General features: G+C 48.1%; 2 protein-coding genes across 2 annotated transcripts in view; one reads left to right on the forward strand and one right to left on the reverse strand.

Annotated features, from left to right (window-relative positions):
* Positions 1–2,717: 2,717 nt before the first annotated feature.
* SPR (sepiapterin reductase) lies at positions 2,718–5,248 on the forward strand. Its single transcript, XM_077818901.1, has one exon. The coding sequence runs from the start codon at positions 2,765–2,767 to the stop codon at positions 3,578–3,580; it is 816 nt and encodes a 271-aa protein (XP_077675027.1). The 5' UTR covers positions 2,718–2,764; the 3' UTR covers positions 3,581–5,248.
* A 6,210-nt stretch (positions 5,249–11,458) lies between these two features.
* PAK6 (p21 (RAC1) activated kinase 6) overlaps positions 11,459–13,740 on the reverse strand; it is a 28,869-nt gene continuing 26,587 nt past the window's right edge. Inside the window, exon 10 of the mRNA XM_077820279.1 lies at positions 11,459–11,736. Coding sequence (XP_077676405.1) covers positions 11,569–11,736 — 168 coding nt within the window. The 3' untranslated portion in view covers positions 11,459–11,568. The remainder of the gene's footprint in view (positions 11,737–13,740) is intronic.

Raw genomic sequence — 13,740 nt, forward strand, 5'->3', positions numbered from 1 at the left:
CATTTTTTGTTTTGTTTTTTACAGTAAACTTGTCAACTACAAACCTTGAATACGCAAAAGATGTTCCAAGGACAAGCATAACAAGGATTGATAAAACCAGACTAAATATGTTTTCACAATAAAAGCTGGCATAAAAATAAATAAAATTCTCTATTATCACAATAGCAACAATAATGTACACAGAATAATGGTTTTGGAATGCTTACTCCCTAGTCTAGATCTATTTCCAAAATTAAAAACAAAAAACAAAAACAGAAGAATGACAGGATCCTTTTTTTAAGCCTTTCAATAGTGAAAATTCGATGTTTTGGTTTGGTTTCATAAGGTTTCTGTATCACAATAAGCTTAGAAATGGAAAGCATTCTCTAAGCAGGCAGTGACTTATTGAAAACTGCCCACGGATAACTAGGCCGAGAAATCCTGCTCTCTGTACCCTTTTGTGCAATTATTTGTATGCAAAATATTGCCTTCAGGATTCAGTGACTATGTCCATCCCCATATTGGCAGAAGTCAGCTCTAAAAGAAGCTACAAACTAGGTTCAGTTGAGAGCCAAAATTTCATAGGCTTTTTCCAGCAATAGCTAAACCATCCAAACCTCCTAAATCTGTATCATTGGGTTGGAAATCTTAATAGCACAGCCTCTCAACAAAAAGTTCTCTTCTCAGGCATGCCAGAATAGATCAGGAGGAACTCCACTGAAGGCAACAGTCACTCTGGTATAAGGATCAGGCCCAAGGTATGCAGCATTGTGGGCTTAGCAGAGGGGCCAGGAACGCTAGGCAAACATCCTTTATCATACAGTATTTCTGCACTGGGGGGTTGGCTCCCCAGCTGGATGACTTCTCTGAACATTTCAGAGCCTCACAGGCTACGTCTACACATTTCCGAGAGGGGGAAGAACAGGGGTTACTTTACCTATATGAGTTGGCCCATCCCTGCTGCACAGGCCAAGCCCCAACTGGAGTGGGCAGCACAGGGTGCATCCCCCAGTACTGGGATGGGGAGATCAGTCCCAAGAATCAGAGTTTCCCTTCAGTTCCCATTGGAAGGACCCGCTCCTGGCAGATCAGGCAGAGGGGGGCACAGGAGTCAGTTGGGCTGACGTAGGGTTGCCAAGCCTCCAGGATTGTCCTGGAGTCTCCAGAAATTAAAGATTAATTTTAATTAAAGATTTACACAATGCACAGTCAACCTGTGGAATGCCTTGCCAGAGGATGTTGTGAAGGCCAAGACTACACAGGGCTCAAAAAAGAACTAGATAAATTCATGGAGGATAGGTCCATCAATCGCTTTTAACCAAGATGGGCAGGGATGGTGTCCCTACCCTCTGTTTGCCAGAAGCTGGGATGGGCAATGGGATGGATCACTTGATGATTACCTGTTCATTCCCTCTAGGGCACCTGGCATTGGCCACTGCCAGAAGTTGCAGTGGGGGAGGTTTAGATTGGATATTAGGAAAAACTTTTTCACTATGAGGGTGGTGAAACACTGGAATGCGTTACCTAGGGAGGTGGTAGAATCTCCTTCCTTAGAGGTTTTTAAGGTCAGGCTTGACAAAGCCCTGGCTGGGATGATTTAACTGAGAATTGGTCCTGCTTCGAGCAGGGGGTTGGACTAGATGACCTTCTGGGGTCCCTTCCAACCCTGATATTCTATGATTCTATGATTCTATGACAGGCTACTGGGCTAGATGGACCTTTGGTCTGACCCAGTATGGCCGTTCTTATGTTCTTATTATGTCATGTAATGAAACCTCCAGGAATATGTCCAACCAAAATTGGCAACCCTAGGCTCTGGAGGTTGGAGGCATAAGCTAGGCATAAGCAAACTAAGCAATTGCTTACAGTCCCAAGCAGCTCCATGGACCACTGTTCCCTCTAAGCTGTGCACATGTGCACGCGCACACAGATCCTAAACCCCACACACACAGCAAAACACCGCACACACAAAAATTTGCACAGAAGCACAACAATTTGCACAGAAGAAATTTTTTGCATGCTCGGCCTGTCAAAAATTAGAGGGAACATTGCCATGGACCCCCTATTAATTACTAGTATGTGTTGTGTGTGGTGGGGGGAGAGGGGGCAAAATATCCTTCTTTAGGGCCCCCAGTGGGCTAGCACCAGCACTGGTCAGAGGGACTCCTGGGTGGCTGAGCTAGGGGAAGGTGTGGGGGGGGGGGCGGGACTCCTGGCAGGGTCAGTTCCCAGGGGGATGGTAGGACTCTGGCCTGGCATCACCCACCCAGGGAACAGGATTACCATACTTCATGTTCCCCAAAAGAGGACACTGGGTAGAAGGGAGCAGGGAGGCGCTGGAAGGGTGTGTACTACTGGGAGGATTACGGGGGGGGGGGGTGTCCTGGATGGTACCTGTGGTGGGGATACTCACTGGCGGTGAGGAGCAGTGTCACTCCCTGACACAGTGGCACGCACAAGCCAAGGACCCAGTGCCAGCCGTCCGTCAGTGCCTCCCTGCGGGACCCCCTTCCAAGGATTGGAACCGGGGTTGCAGGGGAATGGACCAATCGGCTGCTGCAGACGCAGGGGAGGGACCAATCGGGGCTCTTTCTGAGCTGCAACTGTCTGCTGCAAAAAAAGGACTGGACCTCACTTTTAAATTGTTGTGATTCTCAGAACGCTGGGCGCAACTGACTGCGGGAGGAATCACGCGGAGCCTAAAACCAGCCCCTTGACCTATTCAGCCAGCCCCGCCCACTCTCTAGCTGCAGGGCAGGCCAGGCCAGGCAGCCAGAGCGAGAAGATGGAAGCTGGAGAGAGAGCCAAGAAAAGGCAAGTCTCCTTGGGCAAGGCAGCCTGCATCCTCACTGGGGCATCCCGGGGCTTCGGCCGGTGCCTGGCACTGCTGCTGGCCCCGCGGCTGGAGACTGGCTCCGTCCTGATCCCAGTGGCCCGATCCCAGGGGGGCTTGGCCGAGCTGGAGGCTGAGCTGCGGTCCACTTTCCCCAGCTTGAAAGTGCATTCAGTGCAGGCCGATCTGAGCACGGAGGACGGGCTACAGCTCGTGCTCCGAGCAGTCCAGGACAAGCTGCCTGGAGTGGCTAATCTGGAGCGGCTCCTCATCATCAACAATGCAGGATCACTTGGAGACATTTCCAAATCCTTTGTGGACTTCACCAGCCCAGCCGAAGTCAACAGCTACTTTGCCCTCAATGTCACCTCGGCTCTCTGCCTCACATCCTCCATCCTGAAGGCCTTCCCAGGGCACCCTGGCTTGTGCAAGACTGTTGTGAACATCTCTTCACTGTGTGCCCTGAAGCCCTTCAAGAGCTGGACGTTGTACTGCACGGGGAAGGCCTCGCGGGACATGATGTTCCAGGTGCTGGCACTTGAGAAGCCGGACGTCCGCGTTCTCAGCTATGCCCCAGGGCCTCTGGACACGGAAATGCAGCAGCTGGCCCGCACGAAGTCCGGAGACCCGGAAGTGCGGGAGCAGTTCCTCCGCATGAAGCAGAGCGGGCAGCTGCTGGACTGCAGCGTGTCCGCCCGAAAGCTAGTGACGCTGCTGCTGGAGGACACCTTCGCCTCTGGGGCGCACCTGGACTTCTATGAAGTCTAACCCTCCGCGCTTCCCCCCACCCCACACACGCCTCCGCGTCCGCGGCTGTGACCGAGCTGCCTATAAAATGGCCGCGGCTTGTGACTCTCCGTTCTAAGCCCACCGGGCGGAGAGCGGACCGCCAGGAAGAGGGGCCCTGCCCGGGGAGCTGTGGGAGCCCTGGGGTTGCCGAGCCGGCACTCCCCGGACAGGTCACAGGGGCAGCAGCCAGGCCGGCCTGGAAGAAGCAGAGGGGGCAGCAGCACGGGCTGGGGAGGGCCCACAAACCGCGCGGCCACCCTGGCAACCCCCGCAGCCCAGGGCGCCCCCAACCCTCAGCTGCCGGCCGGGCCGCGCGTCTCCGCCGCCTACGCGGCTCGGGCCCCGGGCTGCCCGTCCCCCATCCACCTCACCCCGCGCCGTTGCCCCCTCCCCGTGGCTCGCCGCGCGCCGGGAAGGCAGTTGCCGCCGATGGTACCGCGCATGCTCCAGTGTCCGGCCTCTGCCCCCCCCAGTCGCGGCGAGGTGGCTCATCCCCGGGGCGGGGGGTTGAGGTGCCCCAGGGTCTCGGGCGTGGCGGCCGCCGGTAGCGCGGGGCAGGGCCCTCCCGAGGCCGCAGCGCTCCTCAGGCCGGGCCTCCGCCGCGGTGACCGCTGAGCCACCCCCAGCCCGCTAAGGCGTTGGCTCGCCTTGGCAGAGCCCGGGGTCCCCCCCCGCCCCCCGGGACCGGCTTTCCCTCCCCGGGCGCCCCCCTCGGACTCCGCCATGGGGCCCGGCCCGGCCCCTGACTCTGCTCTCCCGCCTCAGTGCTACTCTCGGGGCGGGCCGCGGCTCGGCAGCGCGCACGTGGGAGCAGGAGCCGTTCCGCCTCCAGCAGGGACACTGGCTGCAAGGAGAAGTCGTGAAATCAAAGTAACAGGAGTTCCCTTAATACACCGGCCAGTGATGGCAGGGGCTGGCAGGACAGTTAAGGGCAGCCTTGCAAAACGTTTCACCCACTTCCTCAGAAAGAGGAGTTGTTTAAAGGGGCAAGTGAAATGTCATTATTAATTATTACTATTTTATCAATCATTATGGTAAAGGATGAGCAAGTATGTTTTATGGCTGGGCTGGGCAATTTTCATGACCGTATGCAGGTCTGGTTAACCCTGAAGCATTTTTAAGAAGGTGGAAAGTTGACTGTCCATTCCTGTGACATCAACTTTGTACATCTTTGAAACAGGACACACCCCAGGACTCTGAGGCTTGCAAGTGAATACCTGCTAAAAGATATACATATGGTATAAGCCACAAAATTGTGTTTCTTCTGGCTAAGCTATTACCCATTCCTTAGACTGTTATTGCTGTTCAGGTTTGGGACTATATGTTATGTTTGTACATCACCCAGCCCACAATGAAGCTAGAGCATGTAGATGCTTCTGCAATACAAATTTAGTAAGTCTGCTTATCATGGAGGTGGGGGGTGCTTGGTCCTTCGGGCTTGATGCCTTATTCCTGGGAAAATTGGTATTACACCCAGAGACTATGATTTTAAGTTTTTACAAACTGGAATAGATTTTTGAAATTATATTGTGCTTCTCATATTCCTGGTATCTCACCTACTTTACAAAGCAATGAATGGGATGCATATGTGCAAGAACAGTGTAAATAAACAAGAATCAGATGCTCACAGTGCCTTGAGTATTGGAACTTGTGGTTTTGTTGTGTTTTCTTTTAGGGAGGAAACTGGAATTTGTCTTTTCAAATAGTGCAATGAGTGCTTTGATTTCATGTCCCATCAAAGTGTGGCCCTAGTAAGGGTATGTCTACACTACGAAATTAGATCGATCTTATAGAAGTCCATTTTTAGGAATCGATTTTATACAGTTGATTGCGTATATCCAGACTAAGCGCATTAAGTCAGCAGAGTGCATCCTCGCTACCGTGGCTAGCATAGACTTTCGGAGCATTGCACGGTGGGTAGCTATCCCACAGTCTCCGCTGCCCATTGGAATTCTGGGTTGAGCTCCCAGTACCTGACTGGGGAAAAAATATAGTCGCGGGTGGTTTTAGATACATGTCGTCTGTCTCCCTCCGTGAAAGCAGCAGCAGAGAATCGTTTCACGCCTTTTTTCCATGCAGATGCCATACTGCTGTCAGCACACAGTGCAGTAGGACTGCTAATAGTCATAGTCATCCACAGCTTCCGCTGCAACTCTGCTCTCACGCAGATGCCATACTATGGCAAACATGGAGCCCACTCAGCTCACCGCTGCTGTTGTGAGCACTGCAAACTCCTCCTGCATTATCTTGCAGTATGTGCAGAACCTGCAAAAGCAAGCGAGGAGGCAACGACAGCACGATCACCATAGTGATGAGGACATGAACAGAGACTTCTTTCAAAGCACAGGCCCTGGCAATTTGAACATCATGGTGGTAATGGAGCAGGTTCCTGCCATGGAATGCCGATTCTGGGCCCAGGAAACAAGCACAAACTGGTGGGACTGCATAGTGTTCCAGGTATGGGATGATTCCCAGTGGCTGCGAGACTTTCACATGCGTAAGGGCACTTTCATGGAACTTTGACTTGCTTTCCCCTGCCCTGAAGCATAAGAATACCAAGATAAGAGCAGCCCTCACAGTTCACAAGCGAGTGGCGATAGCCCTCTGGAAGCTCGCAACGCCAGACAGCTACTGGTCAGTCGGGAATTAATTTGGAGTGGAAAGAAAAGGAGTACTAGTGGCACCTTAGAGACTAACCAATTTATTTGAGCATAAGCTTTTGTGAGCTACAGCTCACTTCATCAGATGCAACTGTGGTGGGATGGAAGGCATATCCCTATCTTGGGACCGGACCATCTTGGCAGCCAGTACGTAAACCACTAGGGGTACTCTTCAGTGGTGCTGAAAGCACTGGTGGATCACAAGGGATGTTCTACCGACATCAGTGTGGGATGGCTGGAAGGGTGCATGACGCTCGCATCTTCAGGATCTCTGGTCTGTTTGAACAACTGCAGGAAGGAACTTACTTCCCAGACCAGAAAATTACCATTGGGGATGTTGAAATGCCTGTAGTCATTCTTGGGGACCCAGCCTACCCCTTAATGCCATGGCTCATGAAGCCATACACAAGCACCCTGGACAGCAGTAAGGAGCAGTTCAACTATAGGCTGAGCAAGTGCAGAATGCTGGTAGAATGCGCATTTGGATGTTTAAAAGCTTACTGGCACAGTTTACTGACTAGGTTAGACCTCAGCGAAACCAATATTCTCATTGTTATTGCTGCTTGCTGTGCGCTCCACAATATCTGTGAGAGTAAGGGGGAGACATTTATGGCGGGGTGGGAGGTTGAGGCAAATCGCCTGGCGGCTGATTACGCAGAGCCAGACACCAGGGCAATTAGAAGAAGACAGCCGGGCGCCCTGCGCATCAAAGAAGCTTTGAAAACCAGTTTGATGACTGGCCAGGCTACAGTGTGACAGTTCTGTTTGTTTCTCCTTGATGAAAACCCACTGCCTTGGTTGACTCTACTTCCCTGTAAGCCAACCAGCCTCCCCCCTTCGATCACTGCTTTCAGAGGCAATAAAGTCATTGTTTCAAAATCATGCATTCTTTATTAATTCATCACACAAATAGCGGGAAAACTCACAAGGTAGCCTGGGAGGGGTGGGTGAGGAGGGAAGCACCGAGTGGGGTGCTGGATGAGGGGAGGCAGGAAGGACAAGGCCACACTACAGTTGAAAACTTATTGAATGCCAGCCTTCTGTTGCTTGGGCAATCCTCTGGGGTGGAGTGGCTGGGTGCCCATAGCCTCTCCCCCACCCCCCATTTTCTTGGGTATCTGGGTGAGGAGGATATGGAACTTGGGGAGGAGGGCAGGTGGTTATACAGGGGCTGCAGTGGCGTTGTGCTCCTGTTGCCTTTCCTGCAGCTCCACCAGACGCCTGCGCATGTCACTTTGCTCCCCCATTAGCCTCAGCATTGCATCCTGCCTCCTCTCATCGCGCTCCTCCCTCCTCTCATCACGTTCATTTAACGCTTTCCTGGACTCTGCCATTGTTTGCCTCCACGTGTTCTGCTGAGCTTTTTCAGTGCAGGAGGACTGCATAAGCTCTGAGAACATTTCATTGCGAGTGTGTTTTTTTCACCTTCTAATCTGCGCTCGCCTCTGGGACGGAGATGATAGGGGGAGTGTAGAAACATTTTCAGCTGCGGGAGGAAAAAAAGGGAGAGTAGTATTTGAAAAGATCCCTTTGTTCTCTAAAATGTAAGACTATTTCACACTGAATCAAGCGATTCACATTGCATAGCACATGTGCTTTTGGTACAAGGTCGCATTTTGTCTCTTATACTGAGTGCCTGCCGGTTTGGTGTGAGACATCACACACACTCGGTTGGGCAACAGAATTCGGCTTGCAGGCAGCCATGGTAAGGCGAGGAGTTTCAGCTTCTTCAACCTTCATAACGTGTGGGAACGGTTTCAAACAGCAGTGCCCTCCTTTCCCATACAAAGCAAAACCCTTGGGTTGGCCATTTAAAAGGAGGGGCTGCGGTTTTAGGGTGAATGTGCAGCACAACCCAACCCAACCCCCCTCCCCCCCCCCCACCACCACCACCACCCAATTCTCTGGGATGATCGCCTCACCACCACGTGGCTAGTATCAGGGAAGATCCCTGTCAGCCAAACACGAACAGCTGTGGGACTCCCCACACCATGTGGCTAACAGCGGGGATGATTTCTTTTCAGCCAAAGGCAAACGGCCCAGCAGGAACAGGCACCTCTGAATGTCCCCTTAAACAGATTTGCTATATTGCATCCAGGTGACCATGAATGTTATCAGTCTCCTGAGGCTAACACAGAGAGTACCTCCAGGAGATCTTCATGGAGATGTCCCTGAAGGATTTCCACTCCGTCCCCAGACACGTTAACAGACTTTTCCAGTAGCTATACTTGCTGTGAATGCATCCCAAGTCTTCAGGGCAAATTAACTATTATATTAATTAATAATTATATTAATCATTAAACACACTTGCTTTTAAACCCTGTATTATATTTATAAAGGTATACTCACCAGAGGTGCCTTCTCCGGCTTCATGGTTCGGGAGCCCGCCTTGGGAGGGTTGGGAGGATATTGGCTCCAGGATGATGAACAGTTCCTGGCTGCCGGGGAAAAGGGATTCTCCACTTGCCTGCTGTGCACTATCCTCAACCACCTCCTCCTCCTCCTCCTCCTCATCCATAAAATCCTAATCCCTGTTGCGTGAGACTCCTCCCTTGCAGGTGTCCATGGACAGTGGTGGGGAAGTGGTAGGGGCTCCTCCTAGAATTGCATGCAGCTCATCATAGAAGCAGCGTATATAGGGCTCTGACCCAGAGCGACCGTTTGCATCCTTTGTTTTTTGGTAGGCTTGCCTCAGCTCCTTTACTTTCACACGACACTGCAGTGTGTCCCTGTTGTAGCCTCTGTCCATCATGCCCTTGGAGATTTTGGCAAATATATTGGCATTTTGTCTTTCGGAACGGAGTTCTGCCTGCACAGATTCTTCTCCCCAATACAGCGATCAGATCCAGTATCTCCCGTTCAGTCCATGCTGGAGTTCTTTTTCAATTCTGGGACTCCATGGTCACCTGTGCTGATGAGCTCTGCATAGTCACCTGTGCTGATGAGCTCGCCACACTGGCCAAACAGGAAATGAAATTCAAAAGTTCCTGGAACTTTTCCTGTCTACCTGGTCAGTGCATCTGAGTTGAGAGTGCTGTCCAGAGCGGTCACAATGCAGCACTCTGGGATAGCTCTTGGAGGCCAATACCATCGAATTGCATCCACATTACCCCATATTCAACCCAGCAAGGTTGATTTTAGCGCTACTCCCCTCGCCAGAGAGGAGTACAGAAATCAATTTTAAGAGCCCTTTAAGTTGACAAAACAGGCTTGGTCGTGTAGACAGATGCAGGGTTAAATCGACCCTATGCTGCTAAATTCGACCTAAATTCGTAGTATAGACCAGGGCTCAGAGTTCAGCCTCCCTTCCCCTCTACCTTTTTTAGACAGCATTGGGCTGAAGCTCAAATCCTACTGTTGAATTTGAACTCTCCAACCTGTGTCCAATCAAGCCCTCCTTTCAAGGTTCAGTTTTCTTGCTGTGGTACCCCTAGTTATGAAATCATCCCTTCTGAAGTAGGTGAGTGTATTAGAACAGACTTGTGGCTCGCTCACTTACCCGCTTCCTTCCATCTCAAAACTGTAACCACATTTTAAAAGATCTCAAAAGTGCAACTGCTTAATGAATAGATCAAGATCTACTTTAATTTAAAACACAAGTGCAACCAATTCACAAACAGACAGTGTTTCAAATTATAGGCCTCTTTAAAAAGGCTCTGCTCTTTTGCATAAAAAGACAGGATACTTGGAAATACACAAATTTTTTGCATCAAAGTTTCATCCAGGCGGCTAGATGATTTCATGTTATTTATTACAGCTAAAAGTCTATTGCAAAATCTGTAACAGGGAAGGTGGTAGAGGGAAAGAGGAGGATAAAAAACATCCTAAAGAAAATTCAATAATTAGGGTTTTTTTTTGGGGTAGTTGGGGTGCCCTAAAAAAATCCAAATTTCTATGATCTTTATAATTTGGCTGCAAAATGATATCCCAGTTTCACAGATAAGACTAAGTTCCAGATATCTGCATGACTTCAAACACACTACTGTACATGTTAAAACCTGACCTAGGAGTCAAAGTGACCATGACTATCTCACTGATCAATGAGCTTGTACAAAAATTCTAAATTTACTTTAAAAAAGATTGAAGCGGCTCCTTACACAAACAGAAACCTTCAGACATTTCAAGGATGGTGGACATGCCAATTACAAACTACACACAACCGCTCCCTCCCCTCATCACCCTTCACTGTAACAAAACATGGGAGGTGGAAGCCAAACTTTCTCACCAAGAAAACAAACATCTTCCAAGGGGATAGACAGGACATCTTCAATTTTTTATTGAGCCTGTTACAGAATTCACAATGGTACAAAGTCCTACCTAACAGCTGTTTCAAGGCAGCATTTCTTGATATAAATCCAATGTACCCAGGGGGATCTAGATCCTGGGACAAGCTTTCTTAAAACCTTCCTGCTGAGAACACCATTTTGCCTCCCATTCAAGTCAATGTTGGAAAAGGTAGTGGTGTTACATGTTATGAAGCTTCAGCCATAGGATTCTGGTGGCAGGCAGTACTTTCTCTATAGAGCAGAGAGAGAGAGACACACTTAGAGAAGGCCTTTGCCAAGTATCATCATCCCTCCACATATCTAAGATCATGCGGTCGAGTCAAGACAGACCACCTTTTTGTCTTGTTAAACCACATATATTCTCCATAGAAATGAAGCAGTTTGATGCAAAGGAGGAAGTTGGAAAGCAACCAAACATATATTACATCTGCCCTCCAGGTAGCTCTTTTCCAGGCCCAATGATGTTCACACTTGTGGAATGAGATAAAATAATAAGAGAAAAGTCTCAAAAAAGTGTTGAAATCCTTGTGCATTGTTTAAGATAGGATTTTTTAGAACGTTGGTGCCTCAAAATGCATCTCTTTTGGGTCAGCTCAGGACTCAGTGTACAACTAGCATTAAAAAACAAAGATCACATTTTTGTTTGGGGAATACAGTTCCAATTTGATAGTCAGTAGTTAAAATTTTCCAGAGTTTGCAGACACTTCAATATATAAATTCAAACATCTTTAAAATGCCATTCTTGTAAGAGAAATACGAGATTCCAGAAGCCATGTCATGCCTCTGTTTTGTTCTTGAAAGATATTGGGTCTGACTTGATTGTCTTCAGCAAAAGGGAAGCAGCTAAAGGTCTTGGGGGAATTTTCACATTCATCCTTTAAAAAAAAAAACAATACTGACAAGTTCTAAGCACTGTTCGCAGAGTGACACTGCTTGAGTTCTTGGTCAAGTACAACCAGTGTTTCCAGAAGAGAACTTGAATTTCCAGTGCTGGGATACTGGCTTTTCCCCATGCTCAGAGTCAGCAGGTGGAGGTGCGCTTCCTGTACTGCTGAATAAGGGGGACCAGGCACTCTGGAAGTCCAGTCTGGAGCAAGAAGGGGTGATCCAGAAGCTCTTGTGCTGTTGCTCTTTCTAGGGGATCTCGTGTCAACATCCGTTCCAAGAAGTCTCTCAGAACTGGAGAAGTCTGTGGAAAAAGAACCAATCAGGTCAAGCAACTTACGGAATCAGGTCTAAGTTTACATAATAGTGGGTTTAAAAAAAAAGAAGATTCCTGCATCTGATTAACTCTAGGTGAAAAATCAGGTGTTCCCAAACAAAAATTTAAGAGGGGAAGGATCCCTTATGGATATTCTGCAGTACTTCATGTTAACACTAGGTGCTATATTTTCACATTTGTGTAGGTCATGATTTTTATTGGAGTTGGCAAATGGGGAGTATGGGATTGTCTCTCATTGTCCCCAGATTTATGTTAGTTTTTGCCCCTCTGTTCTTTGCTCTGCTGTGTGTGGATTGCAAGGAAAAACTCATTAGAACTCTTGTTTTCTGAAGTGACAATATATATCCCTTCAGAAATTAGGATTTTAGTAAATTAAGCCTTGTTCCTGCTGGTCACAGAGAGGAACTGGGGGAAATGGCACAAGATAGCAGATTTGAAAACAATTCAGAATCTGGAGTGGAAATCTGATACAGCTGGTATTTGAAGATGAATACATCTGCACACACTTAAAAACATTAGATCTGAACACCATTGCAATGTTTTAATCATTTCTAATAGGGGGACATGTTGATATGTACAATTCCCATTAACAACAGGAGCTGGATGTCTAATGTCACATGTTGGACATTTACTTCTCTATATCAACATCAAAAGTAGGTAACAAGTAATCACAACTTACACATCTATTTTAATGTCACTAATTAAATTTGTTTTCATATTGGGATACGTTTTCACAGTTTAAGTTCACTTACAGCCAGATTCTGCCAACCCTGTTCGCATTAAGTAGTACTTTACTGCATGAGTAATTTCACGGACTTAATTGGGGCTACTTGAGGGGTGAGGCATTACTTAACTAAATACGGGTGGCAAAATCTGGCCCTTAGTACTTAGTCTATAAAGCTGTCTATTTTGAAAGAAGAGGTGAATTCTGCTTAATCTGGTCAACTCAGTACTGCACTAGTTGATCATAGTAACAATTAATTGTAGTAATGGCAGGTTTCAGAGTAACAGCCGTGTTAGTCTGTATTCGCAAAAAGAAAAGGAGTACTTGTGGTGATGAAGTGAGCTGTAGCTCACGAAAGCTTATGCTCAAATAAATTGGTTAGTCTCTAAGGTGCCACAAGTCCTCCTGTTCTTTTTGTAGTAATGGAGCACTGAATCCTCAGTTACAACTGAGCTCCACTCACATGGCTGGAGGGAGTCCTGATCATAGGTATTTTTATGGTCCGCGTTTTGGTCCCAAGGTCTCCTGTAAATCAGTTCACTCCCCTGTCCCAAGACAATTTAGAGAACTCAAAGGCTATAAATTGTGCTGGTTGGTAATTGCCCCCAAGGGGTCACTCTTGAGGGAGAAGTGCGTGCACAGAGGGAGGAGGCCAGAACTGGCTGTATGTCACCTAAGGATTCTCTGATGCCAAAATCTGGTCCTGATTTTTTAATATTAGTGTTGCAAAGGCAAAAAACTAACACAGCAGTTTAACTCGTGACTGAAGAGGAAATCACTATTTCTGAACATTAGTGCTAATTTTCTATAAGTAATGATCAAGTTAGGTTAATTATCAGAGTGGCTGCAGTTCATTGCATGAGCCATCATTTACCTAGAACCATTCCTTTCTTTTAAAGATGAGGTGGCTTTACAGCTGAGAGTGCCATTAAAATGGAAGATTTCAAAACACCAGGTGCAAGGACCCTCACATTCGCTACTGTGATGTCTTGGCCCTGTTGAATTCAGCAGTATTTTTGCTCTTGACTTTGCCAGGACCAGGATTTGATCTAATCATATAAGGCAAGCAGCGTTACAGTAACCAAAGGTATTTTACTAGGGATAGGGTTCAGAGTGGTAGCCGTGTTAATCTGTATCAGCAAAAAAGGAGTCCTTGAGGCACCTTAGAGACTTCCCAAATAAATTCCTTAGTCTCTAAGGTGCCACAAGGACTCCTCGTTGTTTTTACTAGGGATAGTAGTCACTAG

Source organism: Eretmochelys imbricata, chromosome 6 (assembly GCF_965152235.1).
Source record: "Eretmochelys imbricata isolate rEreImb1 chromosome 6, rEreImb1.hap1, whole genome shotgun sequence".
Taxonomy (NCBI): Eukaryota; Metazoa; Chordata; order Testudines; family Cheloniidae; genus Eretmochelys; species Eretmochelys imbricata.

Coding starts and splice junctions, on each gene's coding strand:
- SPR (XM_077818901.1), top strand. CDS start 2,765: ATGGAAGCTGGAGAGAGAGCCAAGAAAAGGCAAGTCTCCTTGGGCAAG.